At 45.5% G+C, this 27,630-nt stretch overlaps 1 protein-coding gene across 1 annotated transcript in view; it reads right to left on the minus strand.

Annotated features, from left to right (window-relative positions):
- NPHS1 (NPHS1 adhesion molecule, nephrin) overlaps positions 1 to 27,630 on the minus strand; it is a 53,023-nt gene that overhangs the window by 23,003 nt on the left and 2,390 nt on the right. The window contains exons 2-11 of the mRNA XM_073601602.1: positions 26,991 to 27,062; positions 25,218 to 25,415; positions 21,311 to 21,433; positions 17,286 to 17,417; positions 14,483 to 14,561; positions 10,209 to 10,312; positions 9,325 to 9,446; positions 6,688 to 6,859; positions 2,809 to 2,966; positions 717 to 858 (exon numbers count right to left, since the gene is read on the minus strand). Of these exons, the coding sequence (XP_073457703.1) occupies positions 717 to 858; positions 2,809 to 2,966; positions 6,688 to 6,859; positions 9,325 to 9,446; positions 10,209 to 10,312; positions 14,483 to 14,561; positions 17,286 to 17,417; positions 21,311 to 21,433; positions 25,218 to 25,415; positions 26,991 to 27,039 (1,279 nt within the window). The 5' untranslated portion in view covers positions 27,040 to 27,062. The remainder of the gene's footprint in view (positions 1 to 716; positions 859 to 2,808; positions 2,967 to 6,687; positions 6,860 to 9,324; positions 9,447 to 10,208; positions 10,313 to 14,482; positions 14,562 to 17,285; positions 17,418 to 21,310; positions 21,434 to 25,217; positions 25,416 to 26,990; positions 27,063 to 27,630) is intronic.

Raw genomic sequence — 27,630 nt, forward strand, 5'->3', positions numbered from 1 at the left:
GGGCAACTGGTTCACAACAAGAGGGGTGAAAGAGGCCATCTATGTCAAACTTGAACAACTATCTCTTAACAGGGGTGAGGGACTTCCATATCATCTGTCTTCCACATATGATGCTGTTTTACATCTCTACCCCTACGAGTTGACAACAATTCACACCTTAAACCCTAAATTAAAGGATTAACACCTATGCAGAGTTCCCCAACATCCGGAATGGGGGGGTGGACTGGAATTTTGTGACCTGGACAGGGTGGTTCCACAACTTTCACATCTCCCATTCTGTTCTTGGACAATACCCGTGTGGTTATAAATGCTGGGGTATTTTCCTGGTTTGCGCAAGTTACAAAATGTGTTCATCATTACAGAACAAGTCCAGTTTATTTGACTAACTACTATTAGATATACCATGACCTGGAAAAATGAGAACCTTCACAGAAATGACCAAGCCAAACCTGGTAACCTGTCCTGGTAACCTGTAAGAACTAACTAAATAACTAAAAACTAACTAATAAAGAATATAATAATAGCCTGCCTTAATTTTATAGCCAACATAAATACAGGGTCAAATTAAGTATCTAAATCAATGTACAGATTTTTGTAGAGATAACTGTGAATAGGATTAGCATAAATGACTGACTGATGTATACATTGGCACAGGACTGCCTAAAATTTTAAATAAGACAATTTAATCAAAGTTCTCATGGTCACTCGTTACTCACATTGCACACTTAGCTGAACACTATTAGCCTTAGTGTAAAGAATGGCTTCATTGAAGGCTTCACATGTCAGCTGCATTCCATTATGTTCTCTCTGCACTACGGTGGTAATGTTGGACATAGTCATCTTCCCGCCATGTTCGGACTACAGCAAAAAAAATTATGTTCCTTTATTAGAAATAAAAAAAACTTCCGACAAATATTACATCAAAGGACTAAGCTCATAGATATGGGTGCAGCTGGCCATAAATAGAAAACACAAGATGTTTTTAATACAGGGTGGAAAGGATGTTTCTTCAAGTCCACAGGATTGGGGGAAAATCTCGAATTGCAAGGCTGTAATGGAGCCATTATCTCACCCCTTTGCTTCTCTACAAAGCTTGAAGGCCACCTAAATATTGTTGGTCCAGTTAAAATAAAGCAACAGGTGTCCAATGAAACAATAAACCAAAATTAACATTACTCCATACCCAATCCAAACGTCAAGACGATCCTTCAAAATTCCTTCAAAACATGTGGGGAGGTGCAGCGTGGAACACTAAGAATCCAGTTGCAGAAACAGGACTGTATTGAAGTTAAAGTTCAACAAAGCACAACTACCTGGCGGGAAGACAACCCGACCAGGCGCACTCACAGAACATTACAGTGAAGAGTATAGCAGTAGGTCTCAGGTGCATCAACAGGATCTGTCTTGAAGAATGGAATGTGGCCTGTCCGGTCCATACCCAAACAGGGAGGCTTCCAGGAAGGATAGCGTTTCCCTGCCTACTCGTCTGGAACCTCTCCCTGCCGCTAATACTGTCCCTGACAGGTGGGTGACCTGTCCCTACACTACCCACAGGCGAAATGCGTGCCAAGCCCAGGTGCCAGGGTCTTAAATAGACTCTGCCTGACCCAAGATGGCTGCCACAGTCACATGGGGTAGCAGCATTACAATCGCATAGCTCATCCAGTGACACAGGAAACTATAGAGGAACCATGTTCCTCTATATCTGCAATGCCACTGCGGTTGAGTGCCACCTGCAGTGGAGGAAGTAGACCGCACCTGTCTACAAACAAATGACAAACCCTTGAATGTATCAATGCTAAACTGATTTATCTTTATTCCAGGAAAATAGAAGGGTCCACCATGTGAACAAGATCTTATGGAACAACAAGACCTCCAATGCTGGATTCCGTTTTGAGTTTGCCTTTTTTAGGTGAACCTATCACAATGTACCTGATGTCCTTTAATTCTTTGCAAATTATTTTTGTTTCAGGATTCCTGAACCTGATCTCATGCAGGAAGAATCTGCTATCCAAAAGGGCAACTCAGCAACCAAAAGGGAGATGTTCCTTTGGATACTAAGTGGGCAACAGGGCGGAGACAAGGGGTGAGCAGGAGGGGCATTTGCTGTGGGTGCAGTGAAGCCAAGGGGCAAAAATGGATGCAGGGTGGTACACCCATTCTACAGCATGTATTAACAGTGGGGGAGGGGTGCAATTCTGGATCCTTGCCCTGGACAACCTCTTTCCGGTACTGGTGGGCAGTGTGTCCCTCAGAACGCTGAAGTCAATAAAGTCAAGACCTGCTGCGTTCTTTGTGTCAATGGGACCTCATAGAAGATAAGGGCACAGTTCAATAAACGTGCTTTCGCTTTGTGGATCTTGCTGTTAAAGCGGGCAAAACTATAAAGTTGGATCTATGTTCATAGAAATACCCATAATAGAAGGAGTCAAGAGTGTAAAATGGGTCTTTGCAGTTCTTTGGTTCCAGATCACTCGTCTTGGAGCCATCAGGAACAACAGTGGAGGTGTTGACTTCAGCATGGTCTTTTGTAAAAATAACATTTCAGACATTTCTGCTGACATCAGCGCCCATCATGCAGAGCTACTGAACGTCACATGACCCACCACACCAGCTTTGAGCTCCATAAAATTGAACAAGAACAATAAAGGAACACCACGTCTTCAGGATATTTTTTTACTGACTCACTTCAGAAAGGCTAATCTATTAACTGTACAGTTTACAGTAGGTTTTAGTGGTCTCTATAAACATCAATTACTATGTGCAATTTCACTTTTAAAGGATAATAACATGCAGATTAGCACTCACATCGGTTATGGTGACCACCGTATCTCCCAGCTCCACCGCTCCTAGCCACCAGCGGATGTAGACGGGGGGATTGCTGGAAGACGTGAAGCAGGACAGTGACAGGCTTGTGTTCTCTGCACCACTAGTGGAGCCCAGAATGGTGACTTTAGCGGGAGGAACTGCAATTAAAAGAGAAAAAAAGAGGACAAATGTGTATGTTTCAGCTTTAAGTCCCCTGTGGAACATCAATACCCCAATAAGGAGGTACTATATGATGACAGCAGCTAATAAAGAAGGAAGAATGCTACATCTCTTTATAACCCTGAGTGTCTTTAAAGCCATTGGATCTCGTTGGGTGTCTGGTATTCATTCCGATGGTAGGGTCCCTGGAGGGAAGTCCATTGCCAATCTGCTCCATAGTAAACTGATAAGTGGTCCTCTGGACCAGGGTTTACCAGTTCACTAGTAGGCTAAGAGAATAGAATATTCAAAAGTTTTCAAAGACCGTATGTTGCAATGTGTTCTTTGTAAGAACTGGAGCTACTTCTCCATCAAACTTGCCTTGAGAGTTTGAAGTGGAATTGTTGGGTGAAAAAATAACCCCAGTTCTTCCTAACAAAAATTCAGAAATGTGGGGGTTTTCAAGTAGTCTTTGCCCCTTTGTAGCCTCTTGTATCCTAGGTCTATGTGTACATGGGGCCTCAACCTCTGCTTAAGTGATGATTAAGCCCTTCCCCTCTTGGGACCATTGCCCACCCTTCAATTGCCAGAACTTTAGTGAGCAACAGGCATTTGACAATGTTAGCAATTCTAGCCTTTGACTATTTCATGGCAGGGGTGGGCTTACATTAGCTCTTAGATTGATAGTGCTTAGTCTTGACTTAGGTAGACCTCAATGCCCCGAGTAGGGATGAGCCGAACACCCCCCGGTTCGGTTCGCACCAGAACCCGCGAACGGACCGAAAGTTCGCACGAACGTTAGAACCCCATTGATGTCTATGGGACTCGAACGTTCGAAATCAAAAGTGCTCATTTTAAAGGCTAATTTGCATGGTATTGTCCTAAAAAGGGTTTGGGGACCCGGGTCCTACCCCAGGGGACATGTATCAATGCAAAAAAAACTTTTAAAAACGGCCGTTTTTTCGGGAGCAGTGATTTTAATGATGCTTAAAGTAAAAAAAAAAAAGTGAAATATTCCTTTAAATATCGTACCTGGGGGGTGTCTATAGTATGCCTGTAAAGTGACGCGTGTTTCCTGTGTTTAGAACAGTCCCTGCACCAAATGTCATTTTTAAAGGAAAAAATCTCATTTAAAACTGCTTGCGGGTTTAATGTCATGTCGGGTCCTGGCAATATGGATGAAAATCAGTGAGACAAACGGCATGGGTACCCCCCAGTCCATTACCAGGCCCTTTGGGTCTTGTATGGATATTAAGGGGAACCCCGCACCCAAATTAAAATAAGGAAAGGTGTGGGGCCACCAGGCCCTATATACTCTGAACAGCAGTATACAGGTGGTGCAAACAAGACAGGGACTGTAGGTTTGTTGTTAAGTAGAATCTGTTTGTAATTTTGAACATTTTTAACGTGTTTAGCTCCAGCCAAAAAATCTTTTCTAAGCTTTTTGGAAAACATAGGGAAGGGTTATCACCCCTGTGACATTTGTTTTGCTGTCTTTCCTCCTCTTCAGAAGATTTCACCTCACTTTTTTGTCCCAATGAAAAATGTTTTTTGAAAATGTGTTTTTTTTGTGGAACAAGGATTGGAAAGCATCAGTGGAAAGGAGAAATTGTTTTCCCATATTAACTCTTACAGGAGAGAATTTCCCTTCCTAGGGGTAGATTTCATCTCACTTCCTGTTGTCTCCTTCCGTTTGCAAGTAGGAGTCGTTTGTAAGTTAGATGTTTGAAAGTAGGGTCCTGCCCTATATACTCAGCAGAAATTTGGGCCTTAGGTGTTGCTGTGGCCACAACACTGTAAGCCCTCACAGGGCCCTGCTGTGAAATATTAGAGGACATGGTGGAGCTAGGGAAGGAGTCACTGATGACATTGAGCTGAGGGAAGAGGCCGCTGCTTTGCCAGACAAAGCACCCTGGGCATGGGTGAGAGAGGATGAGGAGGATGAGGACGGCTTGGTCATCCACTCGACCAAGTCTTCCGCATGTTGCGGCTCAACACGGCCAGCTGCCGAAAAAAAGGCCAAGCGTGTCCCATGGCCACGTGCTGATGAGGATGCACCGTCTCCACGACCAGCACTAGACACAGAGCCTGCTTGCCCTCTCTTATTGGCTTGTGACTGTCTGCCTCTCCTTCTTGGCCTTCCAGACATACTAATGGCCTGTAGCTGCACTAAGCTGGGATAGAACACCAGTAATTTTCTTCAGGTAGCTTTATATACTGTAACCAGACAAGCCTGCCTGTCAGTAGGAAGATAACAGGAACGGATCTAGCTGAACACTGTGAGCAGGACGCACTGCACTAAATGTAAATAGTCTAGAAGATAACAGGAACGGATCTAGCTGAACACTGTGAGCAGGACGCACTGCACTAAATGTAAATAGCAGGAACGGATCTAGCTGAACACTGTGAGCAGGACGCACTGCACTAAATGTAAATAACAGGAACGGATCTAGCTGAACACTGTGAGCAGGACGCACTGCACTAAATGTAAATAGCAGGAACGGATCTAGCTGAACACTGTGAGCAGGACGCACTGCACTAAATGTAAATAGTCTAGAAGATAACAGGAACAGATCTAGCTGAACACTGTGAGTAGGACGCACTGCACTAAATGTAAATAGCAGGAACGGATCTAGCTGAACACTGTGAGCAGGACGCACTGCACTAAATGTAAATAGTCTAGAAGATAACAGGAATGGATCTAGCTGAACACTGTGAGCAGGACGCACTGCACTAAATGTAAATAGTCTAGAAGATAACAGGAACGGATCTAGCTGAACAGTGTGAGCAGGACGCACTGCACTAAATGTAAATAGCAGGAACGGATCTAGCTGAACACTGTGAGCAGGACGCACTGCACTAAATGTAAATAGCAGGAACGGATCTAGCTGAACACTGTGAGCAGGACGCACTGCATTAAATGTAAATAGTCTAGATAGAAGATAACAGGAACGGATCTAGCTAAACTGAATACAGTGTATATATATATATGCAACACCTGGGATGCATATATATACACAATACACTTTAAGTGCAGCTAACTGACTGACTGTTCTGCCTAATCTATCTAACTCAAATCAAATGACACTGTCTCTCTCTCTCTCTCTATCTCTCAGCACACCGGAACACACACTACACAGGGCCGCCGTGCAGGCGGCCTTATATAGTGTGGGGTGTGTACTAAATCCCCTGAGCCATAATTGGCCAAAGCCACCCTGGCTTTGGCCAATTACAGCTCTCTCTACTGACGGCGCTGTGATTGGCCAAGCATGCGGGTCATAGTCCATGCTTGGCCAATCATCAGCCAGCAATGCACTGCGATGCCGCAGTGAATTATGGGCCGTGACGCGCCACACGAATTTAGCGCGAACGGCCCATAACGTTCGCAATTCGGCGAACGATCGAACAGCCGATGTTCGAGTCGAACATGGGTTCGACTCGAACACGAAGCTCATCCCTAGCCCCGAGTACATCCAGGACCTGCAATTCAATGGAGTGCCAGAGGGACGCAAGGATCAGTTTGAAGATACACAGATATTTGCAGGCACCACAAGGTTCCACACTTCAGCACTGTTGTCATCTTAGAGACATTTTAGGCCAGGTTAGGTTTGCTATGACTATGCTAATACAAACATGCCTGCCTTTGGAACCTACAAGAATGGATTGAAATGTGGGGAAAAATTTGAAACAATGGAAGACACTCTGAAGCAGATCACTTACACACGACATTGAGAGTGATACTGGTCTGGAGGGCCATCGGCGTCACATGATTGACAGCCTCACAGCTTATGACGGCATTGTTGTGCTCCGCCTTGATTTTAATTTCCAGTTGGCTCTTGGATAATTTCTTCTTGGAATCGGTCTCCCAGCGAGTTTTCACCACCTCCTCGTTCTGGAAGAGAGAAGGGAAACATGGTGACAAAAACTATTTGAAGTAGCCCAGAGCAACCTTTTATCACCTCACAACAGTTAGAACTATTCTCATTGGTCACTTTGGATTGCTCAACACACTTTTTACATTGTTCTACAGCTTAAAGGGAAAAATAAATGCATACTTTTTAAGTAAAGCTGTACATTTATAAAGACCTGCTTATGATCAGGTACCATGAGAACTGCTGTTACCTTTATCAGCCAGAAAAGCATTTTGTGCACCCCTGTTTTCACTTTATTACTAAGGATTTGGCTTTGGGGGCTTTAAATCTAAGGCCTGCCCATCCCCTATCCTTCTGTCCTTTGGAAGCATCTTTATTGACCCTCTGCTATGTGCCTTTTTGATTTATTTTTATTTTATTTCCTTTCCTTGGCATCAACTGGGCTCAACTAATAGGCAAGTACTTTGTCAGGACCTGGATCACCTACTGGTGGCACTGTGGTTTCCAGACTGTAGTTCCGGCGTCCACCAGTGGGTGACTCCCAGTAGCCAGGAGATTCCAATAATCATTCTCCACCTGATGCTGGCTTTTGGGATGGTATTTAGTCCCTCCTCTACTATTCCCTGGAGCTTCAGATTTTTGCCTGCTAACCAGATACGGCTTGCTAATTGATCCTGAGCCTGATTCCGGCCTGAGCCTGCTCTTGCCTTGTACCTACACCCTGTACCTGCTTCTCTTTGTTCCTGACCTCAGTCTTGGTTCCCCCTTTCTGACTTTTCCTTGTATCTCTGGTATTACCCTGTTTATCTGTCTTCCTCATTTTGTATATATTGTATTATAGTTAGGCTGCTTGTTAGGTATTTGATCATTTGGTTGAGTCCACTTATATCTTAAAGCGGTGTTCCAGCCGCAAATTTTATTTTTTTTTAAAGTTAGCAGCTACAAACACTGACTCGCCCCCCGAGGCTGATCCGTCCATCAGATTGGGTGCAGGTGCCACCGTTCCAACTAAGGGAAACTGGCAGTGGAGCCTTCCTGAATGGCTCCGTCATCTTCTGGGACACACACAGGTCCCAGAAGGCAGCGGGGGAGAAGAGGACACGACGCACTGGGCCGTGGCCGAGCTAGGACGGAAGTATGCAAGGCACTTCATAAAAGGTAAGTAAGAAAAAGAATAAAAAATAATTATCCTAAATCGAGTGGTGGAGGGGTTGTCTTTCCTTTAAGACAAAGTTGTAAAAGTGGGTGGAACTCCCCTTGAATGGTTGCTGTGTATTCTGTTTGCTGGTGCTTGGTGTTTTGTTGGTGTTATTAAACTTGCTTAAAACACATATATTCTGATCTCGGTTTCCTAAGTGCAGCTACGCAGATCTGGCCATTCCTGCTGCTGGATGCCTACTCTCAGCATCTCTGACCTACTTAATGGCCACTGATGTGCTCTCATTGGATAGAGGGATGGCGGTTAGCAGGCTTAGCCCTGAATTCCAGAAATTCATACTCCTGCCAAGTGAAGCTAAATCAGAGAGGCACACTGGGACAGGGGTTTCTGGCCAACAAACCTGCACAATATGGTGGATGTCACAGTATATTTTGTGGGGGAATGCTAAGGGGTTAGAACCCCTGTCAGACTATTTTGTTTGCTGACTTTGTCCTATTGGGAGGATTCTTTTCACTTCCTTTCCCAACAGGAAGTGTGAGGAAATCTCTCCAAAGCAAAGAGAAATCCCCACTTAGAAACTGGAACAGGTGTCCCCATTGGAAGATTTCCCATCATCTTTTGTTCTGGTGAGAACTGTGGAATTCCTAAAACATCTAGTCACCGGTTGTTTCGGTGTCAATGGACACTAATGCCGCGTACACATGAGCGGACTTCTCATCGGACTGAACTCCGAAGGACTTTTCGACGGAGTTCCAACGAAACAGACTTGCCTACACACGATCACACCAAAGTCCGATCGCTTCGAACGTGATGACGTACGACCGGACTAGAAAAGGAAGTTAAATAGCCAGTAGCCAATAGCTGCCCTTGCGTTGTTTTTGGTCCGTCGGACTAGCATACAGACGGACGGTTTGTTCGATAGGAATTGAGTCCGTCGGAAAGATTTGAAACTTGTTCTATTTCTAAGGTCCGTCAGATTTTTCGACAGAAAAGGTCCAATGAAGCCCACACACGGTGGAATTGTCCGACGGATTCGTTCCGTTGGACCTTTGATGCCGAAAAGTCCGGTAGTGTGTACGCGGGATAAGACAAATAAGGATTAGGATGTTGAATCTCCATACTCCATCCAAGGAGGTTGAATCTCTATACTCCATCCAGGGAGGTTGAATCTCCATACCCCATCCAGGGAGATTGAATCTCATGAATCCATTCAAAACTCATAAGAAAATCTCGGCTTTAGATACACTCTCTTCCTGGTCAACAAAGTGACAACATTGACGTATTTCATTTACGAATGTATTAGGTTCAGAGAAAATATTTGCCAACCTTTAGCCATTGCAAAGTCGCCAGTGGGTTCCCGCTCCTGGATATGCAGGTCAGTTCTAGCTTTTCATCTGCCTTTATAGTGGGTCCCTCGTAGCCATCAATGGTTGGAGTGTCAGGGGGAACTACAGAGATGCACAGGGTCAGTGACAAGAAAGACACAGTACATAACTCACAATAGGTAAAAAAAAACCCTCAAATCTGTATGGGTCATCTACACTATAAAGTAGAGGAACCTGCGCCATGTGCGTGAATGTGGCCGGCCAAGACATAAACTCAGGTCAATCATAGTATGGCTCATCATATGTAGTGAATGTCTTCTGCCTGAACTCTTCATGTCTACCTCAACACTTAAGAAACATGAAAGCGTCAGTCTATACTGTATGTGCACAGCTGGGGACCATGAAGTAAAGTGTAGCGCAAGTAATAGGAGACCGAAGTAGTCTCTCTCTCTCTCTATAAATATGATAAAAAATAAAAACACAATATGAAATTAATTTAACTAATCTAAAAAAAAAGCACCCTCTAAGCAGAGAAAAAAAAGTAGACTTTTTTTTCAGGCAAATTTATCCTAAGGCGCTCATTGAGTAAAACTGAGGGTTACTGCTTCTTTAATCAGTAATATGCGGCAAAATAGGTCTCTCCTAACTTGCTCATCCCTATTCAGCAGCCAGTCAATCCTATCTAGGATCTAGGCATAAGAAGCCAAGGGGCTTTCATTGACAGCAACAAAGGAGGCCCCAATAAAAAGTTAGGAGCCAGCTGCCATCTTTAGGCACAATGGTGACCTAGTTCCTGTGATCTATCCTGCACTGTACTAGCTTATTAATGCTGGCAAGAATAGTGGGACCGTGATGAAATGTGGGTACAGTATAGTATTTTCTCACATAGAACATTCATTATGAAGCTCACGGAGAGTGGGGCCTGAAGAGCTTCATTGGTGGCGGAGCAGACCAGGAGGTTTCCGTTATCTGTGCCCTGCGGAACAATTCTGTAAAAGAAAAAAAACTTTTACAAAATGGCAGTTCTAAAGGTTACCCTAACATGAAATCCTAGTGCATAGCTTATTAACTGCCAAAAATTTGTAGAAATCTGACCATTACACCTATATGATCTTGCTGGGCATTCCATTCTCAAAGGGAGATCGTCCATTGGGAATGGGATGTTGGACATTAACAAGGCGTTGCACCTTCTCTTCCATTTGTGGCTCAAACAGCCTCCACTCTTTTGGGAAGTCTTCTCAAGATTTTGAAGGGTATCTGTGGGAATTCAGGCCCATTTGTGAGGTCAGGTACTGATGATGGGTGAGAAGACCTTGATCACAATCGATGTTCTAATTCATCCCCACGGTGTTCAGTAAGGTTGACCCTATTGGTAACCCTAACATCAAATCCTAGCTCAGAGCTTATTAAGGGCTCTTTTACAATTGTTTCGGCTTCAACAAGGCTTCAGGCAGGCTTTGTTAAAGCTCTCTGAACGCTAGTCAAAGCTCCTGTCACTAAATAAAATGGTTAGCTTACAGTCCTGTTTACACCTTGCTTTTGCTTTGCTTCAAAATTTATACCCCATTGTCAGAGAAATAACAGAAACTTTGTTTGCCAACACCGGCATTTCCCTGTACGCCTGCGAATCGGCGTATGCGGGTACGCGATTCAGCGGACCGCGTCACGGCGTAATGGCACACATAGACGTGCTAGTCAGCGGGCCGCGACATGGCGAAATGGCAAAACGGCGTACGTACGTACGCATCTTAGCCGCACACGTGGGTTCCCCTATTAGCCCTATAAAAGGCAGCCCAGCTCTCTGGCTTATTGCTGGTTTGTCATTTCAGCTCCTGTGTTCCTGTGCCTTGTTCTGCTATTGACTCCTGCCTATTGTGATCCGGATTGCCTTGACCACCCTTGAACTTCTCCTGCACCTTGACCTCGGCTTGCTTAACGGATTCCTCTTCAGTCTGCTCCAGTGTTTGACCCCCGGCTTCTCTTTAAAGACTTTTGCTACTGCCTGCTCCAGTGTTTGACCCCGGCCTGTCTTGGACTCTCCCATTTGATTGATTCCTGTGTATGACCTTGGCTTGTTTAAACGGACTTCCTTCCTACCGGCTTGCTGTGTTTGACCCCCTGGCTTCTCTACATACTTTGTTCCAGTTGTCTACTTCAGGACCAAGGTGTCGGAGCCCCAGTCTGCTTCCTCTGCCGATCACCGTCCGGGTGTACCCTGCACAGACTTACTACCAGACGGAAGTTCTACACGCAAGCCCCTACTAGTGCCTGGCGACCCGTGCCTCTCTGTGCCCGATGCCCCCTGTGCCACCTCCAGGGGTATAGCGCACTCAGCTGCAAGGGGAGCCGCTCTCAGCATCTCGGCCCTGGTGAGTACCCTGACACCCATGTAGCTTCAGTGGTGCTTCAAAGTGTCTTCAAAGCCTCCATAGAAGTCAGAGGCGGCTCTAGACTTTGTGAGGCCTTAGCCAAAACTTAGACATGAGGCCCCACTCCCATAATGGGAAAAAAAAAATTCAAGGGATGAAAATGAACTGTATTAGGAGGGTACAGTATAGGGGAGTGGACAGTACAGGGGGGTAGGTGAGTGGGCATAATAAAGATATATTTTCCTCAAGCAGAGCTGCACAGGGAAGCTGCTCTCACAGATCCTACCTATTCTGGTAGGCTGTCACAAAGAGAGAAATAAAAGGGGGATGGGTGGAGAAGGAAGGAAGGAAGGAAGGAAGGAAGGAAGGAAGGAAGGAAGGAAGGAAGGAAGGAAGGAAGGAAGGAAGGAAGGAAGGAAGGAAAAAAAAGAGAAAGAGAAAGAATGAGAAAGAGAAAAAGAAAGATAGATAGATAGATAGATAGATAGATAGATAGATAGATAGATAGATAGATAGATAGATAGATAGATAGATAGATAGAAAGAAAGAGAAGGGGGTGGAGACAGAAGGGAAGGAAGAACATCCCCTACATCAGTGTACTCACTGGGAGGCAGGAGGGATAGATGGATGGATGGATGGATGGATGGATAGATGGATCAGACTCCCCTTTTCCTGGGCTTCAGCTTGAATCTTCCCGCCCACACATCCCCTTCTCTGAGGCAGAACAGAGAACACTGCCGAGGAGAGTGGGCGGGGCAGACACAGGAGGAGAGGGCGGCAGGAGGAGGAGCAGAAGCTCTCTCTCCTCTTCTGTCTGGCTGTGCGGGCAGCAGGGGGAGGGGGAAGATCTGTCAGAGCTCTACTGGGCGGCTCTCCCTGTCTGTGATCCGGAGTTGTAGGTGAGCTCCGATCACGTCTCACTCGCAGCCCGTATCTCTCCCTGTAGCAAAGTGAGGGGATACAGGACTGTGTGATGGCGGAGATCTCTGCTGCTGGAAGGGGCGGCTCTCTAATTAGGTAAACTAGCCAGCTGTGCGAGGCCCCTATGACTGCGAGGCCTGAGGCCACCGCCTATTTTGCCTAATTAGAGAGCCGCCTCTGATAGAAGTCTATGGCAAAGCTCGCTTAAAGCCCCACTGAAGCCCCAACGAAGCCTCATCAAAGCCCCACCGAAGCCTCACCAAAGCCCCACCGAAGCCCCACCAAAGCCCCACCGAAGCCTCACCAAAGCCCCACCGAAGCCCCACCAAAGCCCCATCGAATCCTCATCGAAGCACCAAGCAAAAGCAGGTGTAAACAGGACTGTAAGCTAACCATTTTATTTAGTAACAGGAGCTTTGAATGGCATTCAGAAAGCTTTAACAAAGTGTGTCCGAAGCCATGTTTTGAAGCAAGTGTAAACTAGCCCTAACTGTTATGCTCCATTATAGTATATATACACGGTATAACCACAAATTTGTGGATATCTGACCATTACACCTATATGATCTTGTTGGACATCCCATTCCCAATGGGAGGTCAAGCATCCCAATGGGAATGGGATGTGGGGCATTATCATGGAGTTTCTCCCTCTCCTCTATTTGTGGCTTTAACAGCCTCCACATTTTTGGAAAGACTAGATTTAAAATCAGCATTCCAGTTCATCCTAAAGGTGTTCAGTAGGGTTAAGGTCAGGGCTCTTTTTTCAGGACACTCGAGTTCTTTAACACCAAACTGGTCAAACCAAGTATTTGTTTATGAAGATGTTGGTGAAGAAGACCTGACTCATTCCGATTCACCACAAAAGTGTACAGCAGGGATAAGGTCAGCACTCTGTACAGGACACTCAAGTTCCTTCACATCAAACTGGTCAAACCATGTCTTTATGAAGATGCTGGTTGAGAAGACTTGACTCATTCCAATTCATCCCCAAGGTGTTCAGTAGCGTTGAGGTTAAGGGCTCAGTATAGAACACTGGAGTGCCTCCACACCAAACTGGTCAAACCATGTCTTTATGAAGATGTTGGTTCAGAAGAACTGACTCATTCCAATTCATCCCAAAGGTGTTCAGTAGGGTTAAGGTCAGGGCTCTGTGCAGGAGACTCAAGTGCCTCCACATCAAACTGGTCAAACCATGTCCTTATGAAGATGTTGGTTTAGAAGACCTGACTCGTTCCAATTCATCCCAAAGGTGTTCAGTAGGGATAAGGTCAGGGTTCTGTGCAGGACACTCGAGTGCCTCCACATCAAACTGGTCAAACCATGTCCTTATGAAGATGTTGGTTTAGAAGACCTGACTCTGACTCGTTCCAATTCATCCCAAAGGTGTTCAGTAGGGTTAAGGTCAGGGTTCTGTGCAGGACACTCGAGTGCCTCCACATCAAACTGGTCAAACCATGTCTTTAGGAGCTGGCTTTGTACACAGAGGCACAGACATGGTGGAGCAGAAGAAGGTCACCAAACGGTTACCACAAGGTTGGGAGAGAACAATTGTCTCCAATGTCTTTGTACGGTGTAGTATTAACGGAATCATACATTGGAAACACCTGGACTCAATCATTTCCAGGAGGGTCCTCCTCATACCTCTGGCCATATAGGTAGGCGTGATGGTCAGGTTCTGCAAACCTTTGGCCGTATAGCATAGCTGGGAATAAACTAACTTTGAGTCTTTTTTTTTTTTAAATATAGAATCAGTTTTGTTATGGGTAAGCAGGAAGTGTTATAACCTTTACTTCTCACAGAACAGGGAAAAAATATTTTGCTTTAGTGAAAGGTTCACTTTGCAGCCCTCATCTTATCCCACACACTTACCTGGCTGTTACCTCTGTATTCTCCAGCTTTTCTTCAGAGCCGGGACTGTTACTGGATTCTATGGTAACTTCCACACCACCTGCCCATGAGACATCAGACTTTCATCACCACTGGGTGGCACTAGAGTCACTCTCTAGCTCTCTTCAAACAAGCATGTGGCAATTTTCGGTCAATTTTGAGACGCCGGGAATCGTTAATATGAATTGCGGTAATCACTAGAAACTAAGCAATCTACTGCCCGCGAGTTTGACCGGCTGCTAGAATGCGGTCGATCGCAAAAGTGGAAACTGGGCAAGAAATTGACAGCGGCAATAACGTTTAGTTAAAGAGCGAACTGAAATGAAATGAAAATGGGAAAAAAAAAAAAAAAAAAACAACAACATTTTTATTTTTCATAAAGCAACATTTTCTGTTGCATTTAATTGGGGCAATTTTCAATCTCATCTTGGGAAGCCGCCATTTACGGCTTTGATTGCTTTCCTGTTTTATTCAAGAAAAATGGAATAGAAGATTTCATCACTGTATCACCACATTTATGGCCAGCTAGTGTCCGCTCTGTGCATATCTTTGCGTTCTTTTTGCTTTTTGTTTACATTTTCATGCAACGTGCATAGAGCAGCCCTTTCGCTTGAATGGGCTGCCCTACGTGCAACAAATGTGCCAAAGAAGCTCCTGCACCTTTTTTGGGGCGTAGAGCTTTGTGTTTGTTTTTTTTTTTAACTGTGGGTTTTGACGCATTTGTGGTGCGCAAAAAAAAATGTGTCTGCTGGCCACGTTTGGGGTGCCGTTAACATACAGTGGGGGAAAATAGTTATTTTATCCCCTGCTGATTTTGTACATTTGCCCCTTAGAAAGAAATTAAGGGTAATTTTTATCATAGGTGTATTTAAAATAATAGAGACAGAATATCAACCACAAATCCAGAAAAAAACACATGATACAAATGTTATAAATGGAGTTGCAGTTCAGTGAGGAAAATAAGTATTTGATCCCCAAGCAAAACATGACTTAGTACTTGGTGGAGAAACCCTTGTTGGCGATCACAGAGGTCAGACGTTTCTGGTAGTTGGTGACCAGGTTTGCACACTCAGGAAGGATTTTGGTCCACTCTTCTTTACAGATCTTCTCTAAATCCTTTAAGGTTTCTTTGCTGTCACTTGGCAACTCAAAGTTTCAGCTCCTTCCATAAATTTTCTATAGGATTGAGGTCTGGAGACTGGCTAGGCCACTCCATGTCCTTAATGTGCTTCTTCTTGAGCCACTCCTTTGTTGCCTTGGCTGTATGTTTTGGGTCATTGTCATGCTGGAAGACCCATCCACGACTAATCTTCAGTGTTCTGGCTGAGGGAAGAAGGTTCTCCTCCAAGATTTTACAATACATGGCCCCGTCCATCGGCCTCTCAATGTGGCAAAGTTGGCCTGTACCTTTAGCAGAGAAACAGCCCCAAAGCATCATGTTTCCACCTGCATGCTTGACTGTAGGGATGGTGTTCTTAGGGTCATAGTGAGCATTTGTCTTCCTCCAAACACGGCGAGCCGAGTTAATGCCAAAGAGCTCGATTTTGGTCTCATCTGACCACAGCACTTTCTCCCAATCCTTCTGTGAACCATTTAGATGTTCATTGGCAAACTTCAGACGGGCCTGTACATCTGCTCTCTTGAGGAGGGGGATCTTGTGGGCGCTGCAGGATTTCCATCCAATGGTGGTGTATTGGTTTGTTTGGTGACTGTGGCCCCAACTGCCTTGAGATCATTCACAAGATCCTACCTTATAGTTCTGGGCTGATTCCTCACTTTTCTCATGATCATCCTTTCCCCATGAGGTGAGATCTTGCATGGAGCTCCAGACCGAGGGTTATTGATGGTTATTTTGTATCTTCTCCATTTGCAAATAATCGTTCCAACAGTTGTCTCCTTCTCGCTTCTTGCTGATGGTCTTGTAGCTCATTCCAGCCTTGTGCAGGTCTACAGTCTTGCCCCTGACGTCCTTTGACAGCTCTTTGGTCTTCCCCATGATGGTGAGGTTTGAATGGAAGAAAGAGATTCTGTGGACAGGTGTCTTTTATACACATAACGAGTTGTCGTTAGGAGAACCTTCTTACATTGACAGGACTAATCTGTGTACCACATCAGCACCTACTGTAGCCAGTCTGTGGGGGGCAGAATTATTGTTGGTTGGTGAGGGATTAAATACTTATTTTACTCACTGAACTGCAACTCAATTTATAACATTTGTATCATGTGTTTTATTCTGGATTTTTGGTTGATATTCTGTCTCTATCATATAAAATACACCTCTGATAAAAAATTATAGACCCTTCATTTCTTTGTAAGTGGGCAAAACTTACACAATCGGCAGGGGATCAAATAATTTTTTTCCCCACCGCAGCATCCTCTGAACACGTATTTTTGCGCTTTCTTTGTACGTTTCTATGAAATGCGCGAAGGGCCGCCCATTCGCTGGAATAGGCTGCCCTACCTGCAAGAAATGCACCAAAGAAGCTCCTGCACATTTTTGAGGGTGCAGCTTCATGCATTTTTTTTAACCGCAAGATTTGACGCATCTGCTGGCCGCATTTGGGGTGCCATTAAGAATTAACGGCACTTCAATCGCGATGCGCAGATTTTAAACATTTTTTTAAGCATTCCCAGAATGCGCAGACGCGAGTGCAGCCTTAGGAAGATGTGCAAAGAAAGTGCAGAAATATGGTGTTCAGAGACGGGCCCTATCTGACTTGCTGCAGCTGACATGATCTTATCTTCGCCACATGGCCCCAAATAAACCCGTTCGGGTCGTTCTTACTTTTGGCAATAGTCAAAACCGCTGCCGGTTTGGCATTCTGGGTGCTGCAAGCCACCGGATACTCCTCTCCATAGACCCAGGTGACTGTGCTGCCCGCCACGTGATCCTTGAATACCGGCGCTTCCGGGGGGACTGGTGGGAGAGAAATGAAAGGGTTAAGATTGAAGTATCCCTGGTCACACCAAGACGGATATAACAAAAATAAAAAACAGAATTTACATAAATAAACAACTTAAAAGGTTCACTTTTTTTTTGTACACTTTTTTTTCAAAAATTCCAGCTCCCCTATGCTCCAATATAGCATTCATGTACTTTTTTTGCAAAAATATCAAAGCTTTCCATTAAATCTACAGTCACTTACTTTTCGTGTCCTAATCCATGTTTCCAGATGTTTCCATTAGTAATGTCTTTCTTCCTGATCAGACTGGAGGTCATGACACAGGAAGGAGTTGACCAGCTGACCTCATTAGCACACCCCCTGCATCATCCACCAACCCAACTCCCAGCTGCACGTTTTTTTAAATGAAATGCAATCATTGATCACCTTTCTCACTAAATACACAATGTACAATCAGATTGCATAGTGTAAAAGGTCACAGGCGCTGTGATTTGACGCCTATCAGGAGGAGAGGACGGGAGGAGATGCATTGAGGACACCGCTTGTCTCCGTTACCCGCTGCCCCGCCGAGACAGCGTAAGTTCCGGGCAGACAGCGAGCAGGCGGGGGGGGTGTCACAGTGGCAGCATTTGATGGCACAGTGGTAGCATTCGATGGGCACAGTGGCAGAATTTGATGGCATAGTGGCAGCATTTGATGGGGCACAGTGGCAGCATTTGATGAGCACAGTGGCATCATTTGATGGGGCATAGTGGCAGCATGTGATGGGCACAGTGGCAGCACTTGATGGGGCACAGTGGCAGCATTTGATGGGCACAGTGGCAGAATTTGGTGGCACAGTGGCAGCATTTTATGGGGCACAGTGGCAACATTTTATGGGCACAGTGGCAGCATTTGATGGGCACAGTTGCAGCATTTGATGGGCACAGTTGCAGCATTTGATGGGCACAGTGGCAGTATTTGATGACACAGTGGCAGCATTTGATGGGGCACAGTGGCAGCATTTGTTGTGCACAGTGGCAGCATTTGATGGGGCACAGTGGCAGCATTTGATGGGGCACAGTGGCAGCATTTGATGGGCACAGTGGCAGCATTTGATGGGGCACAGGGGCAGCATTTGATGGGGCACAGTGGCAGCATTTGATGAGCACAGTGGCAGCATTTCATGGGGCACAGGGGCAGCATTTGATGGGCACAGTGGCAGCATTTGATGAGCACAGTGGCAGCATTTCATGGGATACAGGGGCAGCATTTGATGGGCACAGTGGCAGTATTTCATGGGGCACAGGGGCAGCATTTCATGGGGTACAGGGGCAGCATTTGATGGGCACAGTGGCAGTATTTGATGACATAGTGGCAGCATTTGATGGGCACAGTGAGACTGCAATTGATGTTTTTTTTTCAGAATTTTTAAGTTTGTTTGCGCCCCCCCAAAAAATTTTGAGCACCAGCCGGCACTGGTGTGCTGTGTGAAGGGAGGTGTGTCCCTTCCCTCCAATCAGCTCTCACTGAGCTCTGCAGAGTGTAATCTCAGCTCTCCACCCCCTTTTTTCTGAACTCTCAGAGAAGCTTTATAAATTCTGCACTCTGAACAATGTAGAGAAGAAAGGACTGCAGATAAACAGCTACAACTTATGTCGGAGGATTTGTTTCATCTCTATGTATCACCTGAGGCCAGTCACTTCATTGGGTATATGGTAGGGTTTGCAACCACTAAAAAGGGATACATTCACCGACAGGGGCCATTAGGGGCCCTAATCCATGCACCCGACCCCTAATCAACATGCAGGGCGCCAGACGCATGGATTTCAATGGAGTTTTTTTTTTCTTTTTTGAAGCACATGATTAGAGTCTGAGGCTCTATTTGGCTTAAAAAAGGGTGGGCTTGGGGGGGGGGGGCGGAGCACCGCGCCCCCGAGCCCACCTGGTTGTGTGACATTGGTGAATTAATATTCGCTAATGTCTTCCCGCTTCTGCTCCCGGCCAATCAGGAAGTGGGTCTGAAGACCCGATTAGCTGAGAGGAGAAGCAACCATATTGTCCGGGAGCAGAAGCAGGGGGGAACCTGAGAGGAGGAGACCCAGGGGGAAGCCACTGAAGCTGTGCGGGGCTGGTGGGCGGACGGGCGAGCGACATAGAGGGGAGGGTGGTTTGTTTGCCGCCCTCCCCCCCCAAAATGGAACACCAGCTGCCACTGTTCACCGATGTTATATATGCATACATTACATTATAAATGGGGTGAATGTGCCATACATTCATCTGTGCAAACAGCCAGGGCTCCCCCACTCTATGCTGCTGGGGCACTCAACACACAGCCATTAATGTCTAAACTGCTGGCAACAAAAGTCAGTACACCCCTAAGTGAAAATGTCCAAATTGGGCCCAAAGTGTCAATATTTTGTGTGGCCACCATTATTTTCCAGCACTGCCTTAACCCTCTTGGGCATGGAGTTCACCAGAGCTTCACAGGTTGTCACTGGAGTCCTCTTCCCCTCCTCCATGATGACATCACAGAGCTGGTGGATGTGAGAGACCTTGCGCTCCTCCACCTTCCGTTTGAGGATGTCCCACAGATGATCAATAGGGTTTAGGTCTGGAGACATGCTTGGCCATTCTATCACCTTCACCCTCAGCTTCTTTAGCAAGGCAGTGGTGGTCTTGGAGGTGTGTTTGGGGTGGTTATCATGTTGGAATACTGCCCTGCGGCCCAGTCTCTGAAGGGAGGGGATCATGCTCTGCTTCAGTATGTCACAGTACATGTTGACATTCATGGTTCCCTCAATGATCTGTAGCCCCCCAGTGCCGGCAGCACTCATGCAGCCCCAGACCATGACACTTCCACCACCATGCTTGACTGTAGACAAGACACACTTGTCTTTGTACTCCTCACCTGGTTGCCGCCACACACGCTTGTCACCATCTGAACCAAATACGTTTATCTTGGTCTCATCAGACCACAGGACATGGTTCCAGTAATCTATGTCCTTAGTCTACTTGTCTTCAGCAAACTGTTTGCAGGCTTTCTTGTGCATCATCTTTAGAAGAAGCTTCCTTCCGGTACGACAGCCATGCAGACCAATTTGATGCAGTGTGCGGCGTATGGTCTGAGCACTGACAGGCTGACCCCCCCACCCCTACAACCTCTGCAGCAATGCTGGCAGCACTCATATGTCAATTTCCCAAAAACAACCTCTGGATATGACGCTGAGCACGTGCCTTCAACTTCTTTGGTGGACCATGGCGAGGCCTGTTCTGAGTGGAAACTGTCCTGTTAAACCACTGTATGGTCTTGGCCACCGTGCTGCAGATCAGTTTCAGGGTCTTGGCAATCTTCTTATAGCCTAGACCATCTTTATGTAGAGCAACAATTCTTTTTTTCAGATCCTCAGAGAGTTCTTTGCCATGAGGTGCCATGTTGAAATTCCAGTGACCAGTATGAGAGAGTGAGAGCGATAACACCAAATTTAACACACCTGCTCCCCATTCACACCTGAGACCTTGTAACACTACTCAGTCAAATGACAACGGGGAGGGAAAATGGCTTCATGGGTCCAATTTGGACATTTTCACTTAGGGGCGTACTCACTTTTGTTGCCAGCGGTTTAGACATTAATGTCTGTGTGTTGAGTTATTTTGAGGGGACAGCAAATTTACACTGTTATACAAGCTGTACACTCACTACTTTACATTGTAGACAAGTGTCATTTCTTCAGTGTTGTCACATGAAAAGAGAGAAGAAAAGATTTACAAAAATGTGAGGGGTGTACTCACTTTTGGGAGATACTGTAATATATATATATATATATATATATATATATGTTGTATAAAAAAAGAAATACATAGAGTACATACTGTATATATATCACCAAATACACAAGGATCACGTCTTACAATCAGTGACACTTACTCAATACATTTATTAGAGCTGTAATAGATACGATTCCAAGGCTGACCTCCGACCTCCCCACCTGGCAGTGGTATTGTGCATCATCGGAGAGGTCACAGCGCTCAATGCGTAGGTTGTACTCCCCTGCCGGAAGAGCAGATAGAGCGGCCTCATTAGAAATAATTAATAGTATACTAAACACCTGTGTGTGCCTCCTGTAAAAGCACAGATATATTTATAATTGGAAATTATATTCGATCCAGAATTACCAGCAGGTGCTGCTTCAGAAAACAGTTGGAAGAAGAGCGATTAATGTAGAATTGTGGCCAGGGGGCACAGACATTCAGCTGATGGCATATGTTTAGCCAGCACGAAATAGGCTTTAAAATGAGATGTAACTGACCTCTGTGGCTACAGGCAATGTGGAGCAATTAGTCCTCAAAGTTTTTTTTTTTTTACTAGAAGCACTTTCATTTGTTCTCAGTAGACTGTTTTGCTCCTCCTCCCAGCAGTGACCTGGCAGCCTGCCAGCATTCTAAGACCCCATTCACACCAATGTAGCATGACATCAAGGTCTGCGCATTTGTGCGTTGTTTTTGTTTTTTTTTTCCGCACTGCTGCGCTCCGCAACTAGGGTCTAAGTGACCTCTGTAGCTACAAGCAATATAGAGCAATTGGTTCTCAATTTTTTTTTTTTACTAGAAGCACTGTCATTTGATCTTAGCCTGTTTCGCTCCTCCTCCCAGCAGTGACTTGGCATCCTGCCAACCTTCTACGGACCCATTCACATCAATGTGGCACGACATCAGGCGCTGTGCATATGGGCGGTTTTTCATTCTCACCCTCAACTAGGACGGCATGTTCATTTTATTGGACTGCCCTCCACACCACAAATGCAGCAAGCAAGCGACTGTAGCTTTATGAGCTTCATTCATTTCACAATTTCAGCACTACGCATGATTGCGCATTTTTGTATGCTTTCCACGCTTGGGCGCCATTAACAATGAATGGCACCACAAGCTCCACATCATTTTTTTTTTGTTTTTGCATGTTTTTTTTGCACGCAAAAAATTGCTAGACTAGTGTGAATGGGACCTTATGTAAACACAGAGGAGGAGCACAGGAAGAAGGGGTGGGAGAACAGAGACCTAACTAAACTGCTTCTCTTGTGAACTTTAAGAATGAATTGCTCCACAGTGCATGCGGCTACAGAGGTCTGTGAGGGCTTAAAAAGGGAACAGGAGCACAGGAAAAGAGTGGAGAGCACAATGCTGAGACCTGCTATCTCTGCTTCTCTTCTGAACTCTGAGAATGAATTGCTCCACAGTGTCTGCGGCTACAGAGGTCTGCGAGGGCTTAAAAACGGAGCAGGAGCACATGAAAAGGGGGGAGAGCAGAATGCCAAGACCTGATATCTCTGCTTCTCTTCTGAACTCTGAGAATGAATTGCTCCACAGTGCATGCGGCTACAGAGGTCTGTGAGGGCTTAAACACAGAGCAGGAGCACAGGAAAAGGGTGGAGAGCAGAATGTCGAGATCTGATATCACTGCTTCTCTTCTTAAATCTGAGAATGAATTGCTCCACAGTGTCTCCGGCTACAGAGGTCTGCGAGGGCTTAAACACAGAGCAGGAGCACAGGAAAAGGGTGGAGAGCAGAATGTCGAGATCTGATATCACTGCTTCTCTTCTGAACTCTGAGAATGAATTGCTCCACAGTATCTCCGGCTACAGAGGTCTGTGAGGGCTTAAAAATGGAGCAGGAGCACAGGAAAAGGGGGGAGAGCAGAATGCCAAGACCTGATATCACTGCTTCTCTTCTGAACTCTGAGAATAAATTGCTCCACAGTGTCTCCGGCTACAGAGGTTGGTGAGGGCTTAAACACAGAGCAGCAGCACAGGAAGAGTGGGGTGGAGGAGCAGAGTGCCAAGACTTGACCTTACTGCTTCTCTTGTGAACTTTAAGAATGAATTGCTCCACAGTGTCTACAGCTACAGAGGCCAGTGAGGGCTTAAATGCAGAGAAGGAGCACAGGAAAAGGGGGAAAGCAGAATACTGAAACCTGACTTCACTGTTTCTCTTGTGAAATTTGAGAATAAATTGTGCCACAGTGTTTGCAGCTAAAGAGTTCAGTAAGGGCTTAAACACAGAGAAGAGGGGGAGGTGGGGAGAGAGCAGAGTGCAGAGATCCTGTTTTTAAGGGCACCCAGCTCCCACTTCCTCCCCTGGCTCCGCGGCACCGGAAGGAAGATCACCTCTCCCCCCTCCCTCCCTGCAATCTTCTGGGACACGTCACAGGTCCCAGAAGATTGCCCGGCCATTCACAGCGCGGTTTGCGCAGTGCGCGCCCGGCTGCGAAACCACAGCCGGGTGCCCATAGTTAGAATGCCGGCGCCTCGGACAGGAGGGGGAAAGGAGCGGGGCTTCCTGCACCCCCATCGCTGGACCATGGGACAGATGAGTGTCCGATTATTAAAAGTCAGCAGCTACACTTTTTGTAGCTGCTGACTTTTAAATGGGTGGAACTCTGCTTTAACTTTGAGAATGAATTGCTCCGCATTGTCTGCAGATACAGAGGTCAGTAAGGGCCTTAACACAGAGCAGGAGCACATGAAGAGAGGGGGAGGGGGGGTAGAGAAGAGTTCCAAGACAAAACTTCACTTCTCTTATTAAAAGTTAGCAGCTACACTTTTTTTTAGCTGCTGACTTTTAAATGGGTGGGACTCTGCTTTAACTTTGAGGATGAATGGCTCCACAGTGCTTGCAGCTACAGAAGTCAGTGAGGGCTCATTGTAAAGCATATTCGCTGCATGTTAAAACATATGTAAATGTTTGAATGTCCATAGCATAGCCAGAGTTCTACTTTGAGCCCCCCCCCCCCCCATTGGTTTAAACCTTAATCTTCAAGACAATTGTTTTACAGTTGCAGAATAAAAAAACTCTTACAGATGACCCGAATATTTATAAATCTATTGCATCCAAATATATTTGCAAAATGTATTACTAACTGCAAAAAATTACTGAGAGGTCAGACAGCCATGGTGGGCCCCCTGTGCCTCTGGGCCCCATAGCAGTTGCATTGTCTGCTTAGGCTATAAACATGTCCTTGGCTGTATTTTCCTTTGATTTGGTGACCCATCTCTTCCATCGCTTGTAGGCCTTGGCACAGAAAGTGACATTTCTCAGTAATGACCTACAGGCCAAGCAATGACGGCAGTTGTTTTAATAATCGGAGAAATGACCGTGACTATTTTGTTTCAGTGTTTCTTTAGTCCACTAGAGGGAGAATTTACCCCCAAAAAATTGCAGAACAGTTACTTTTGTCAATGCTCTTTATACAACACTCATCCTGCAGTCTATGGGCTCATGCACACTGCAGCTCAAAGAAGCTCAAAGAAGTGGCTCCTACAGGCTTTTGAGCTCTTATTTTTTTCTGCCTGGAAACTCCCCTCCATGTTAGCCAATGTGTCCACAATGCACATTATGGTTTTTTCAGGTAAATGCTCCTACAGGCAGGAAGAAATACCCACACCAAACTCGCGTTTTTGAGTGGAGCTAGTGCCCCAAAGAGCTCAAAAACGTGTGTAAAGTCACGAAAACATTTGTTCCAGCTTGTTTTGTTTATACAGTGGTTAAGAAAATACTATCTAGTAGGGTTTGTGAAAAAAAAAAAAAAAACGCCTATGCTCAAAAAAAGCTCAATAAAAACAAAAGAAAGAGCACAAAAATATGCATTTCTGGGAAATAAATTAAATATATAAAAATAAAATTAATATAGATGGATGTCCGATGCCATAGAGTATCCGGTAATATACATAGATGGGAACTTGCCAGAATTTACCCGCGCAATGCCGGAATTTGGAAGCAGCTTTTGGGTCATATAAGAAAACAAATGTGTATAGATAAAATGGCAGAACTGTCCTTCTCACCTTTGTTGGGGTCTCCGGTCATGCTGTAACGGGGGAAGCCAGGTATCCTGCGGTCGGGCCCCAGAAGAAGACCATTTTTCACCCACTGTACAGTGCCCGATGCGTGCTCCACTTCACAGACCAACACATGTGCGGATCCCTGCACTATCGTTGCATTGTCAGGCTGTACGCGGAACGCCTGCTGTGTGGCGGAGACACCTGGAGGGGAATATACCAGTTATCACCTACCCCATACACCAAACTTGATATACCACCATATATAATACCGGCTGTATACCCACACATTATACCAGCTATAACCCCAAAAACAATATCTGCTGTACCCCTTCATATCATACCAGCTGTACCCCCACAAATCATATCTGCTGTACCCCTTCATATCATACCAGCTGTACCCCCACAAATGGTACTGGCTGTACCCCTTTATATCATAAAAGCTGTACCCCCTACATCATACCTGCTGTACCCCTATATATCACAATAGATGTACCCCCACACATTATACCAGCTGTACCCCCAAAAACAATATCTGCTGTACACCTTCATATCATACCAGCTGTACCCCCACAAATCATATCTGCTGTACCCAATCATATCATACCAGCTGTACCCCCACAAATCATATCTGCTGTACCCCTTCATATCATACCAGCTGTATGCCCACAAATGGTACTGGCTGTACCCCTTTAAATCATAAAAGCTGTACCCCCTACATCATACCTACTGTACCCCCACACATTATACCAGCTGTATCCCCACACTTTATGCAAGATGTACCCCCACACATTGTAGCAGCTGTACCACTATACATCAGACTTGATGTACCCCCATACATTATACCACTTGACCAGTTGTCCCCCCACAGATTATACCAACTGTACCCCCCCCCACAAATCATATCACCTGCAGCCCTATGTTATGTATCATACCAGCTGTAACCCCCCATACATCAAACTTGATACACCCCCTTTTATAAAACCAGCTGTATACCCACACATTATACCAGCTGTACCCCCACAAATCATACCTGCTGTACCCCTTTATCTCATATTAGCTTTACCCTCATACAGCGTACCTGCTGTACCCCTATATATCACACCAGATTTACCCCCACACAATATACCAGCTGTACCCCCACACTTTTTGCCAGCTGTACCCCAACACATTGCACCAGCTGTACCCATACACATTGCACCAGCTGTACCTCCATATACATCTAAATTGATATACCCCCATAGATAATACCATCTGTACCCCCACACATTATAATAGCTGTACTTTTGCAAATCATACCCACTGTACCCCTATATATCATACCACCTGTACCCAAACACATTGTACCAGTTGTATCCCCACACACTGTACCTACTGTACCACCACATATTATACCAACTGTAACGCCACACATTGCACCTCCTGTGCCCCCATACATTATACCAGCTTTGGCCCCATACATCATATAAGCTTTGGCCCCATACATCATACAAGCTTTGGCCCCATACATCATACAAGCATTGTACCGGCTGTACCTTCATACATCACACCAGTTATACCCCCACACATTATACCAGCTGTACCATACGCCACACCAGTTGTGCCACCACACATTATATAACCTGCACGTCAAGGAATCAAACCAGATATATGCCACACCTGCTGTTCCTCTACAAAATCTCACCAGCTGAACCCCCATACATGGTACTGGCTGTACCCCACACATTCTACTCACCACTTCTCCTTCTCCTAATTTAAAAAACATGGCATGCTACAAACCTTGGAAAAGACCAATGCAGCAGCTGAATATGATGGGAGCAAAAGCCATGTTTTACTGGAAGGTGGACGCACCTGAAACATGAAACTTCAAAAGTTATTTACTGATGCATCGCTGTTCATCCCGAAAACATCACAGGTTTTGATATGGTGGGACTTATTCTGGCCTGCAGATTCAGGATCAACGCCACCACCACATCTGCAGACTAGGATGTAACTATAGAGTAGGGTGGAGGCCCATAAGCTCAGGGGCCAAATAATCGACCAGTATGTTTTGTTTCAGAATTCAGAAGTATTCTTGGTAGGATTCAAGACCTAGAGTGATTCTTGGTGGAATTCAAACTGAAGACCTAGAGTTATTCTTGGTGGGATTCAAACCCAAGACCTAGAGCTATTCTTGGTAGGATTCAAACCGAAGGCCTAGAGCTATTCTTGGTAGGATTCAAACTAAACACCCAGTGCTATTCTGGGTAGGATTCAAACTGAAGAACTAGGCTATTCTTGGTAGTATTCAAACCAAAGGCCTAGAGCAGTGATGGAGAACCTTGGCACCCCAGATGTTTTGAGACTACATTTCCCATGATGCACTACACTGCAGAGTTCATGGGCATCATGTAAAATGTAATTCCAAAACATCTGGGGT

The sequence above is a fragment of the Aquarana catesbeiana genome, linkage group LG10 (genome assembly GCF_042186555.1).
Source record: "Aquarana catesbeiana isolate 2022-GZ linkage group LG10, ASM4218655v1, whole genome shotgun sequence".
Classification (NCBI taxonomy): domain Eukaryota; kingdom Metazoa; phylum Chordata; class Amphibia; order Anura; family Ranidae; genus Aquarana; species Aquarana catesbeiana.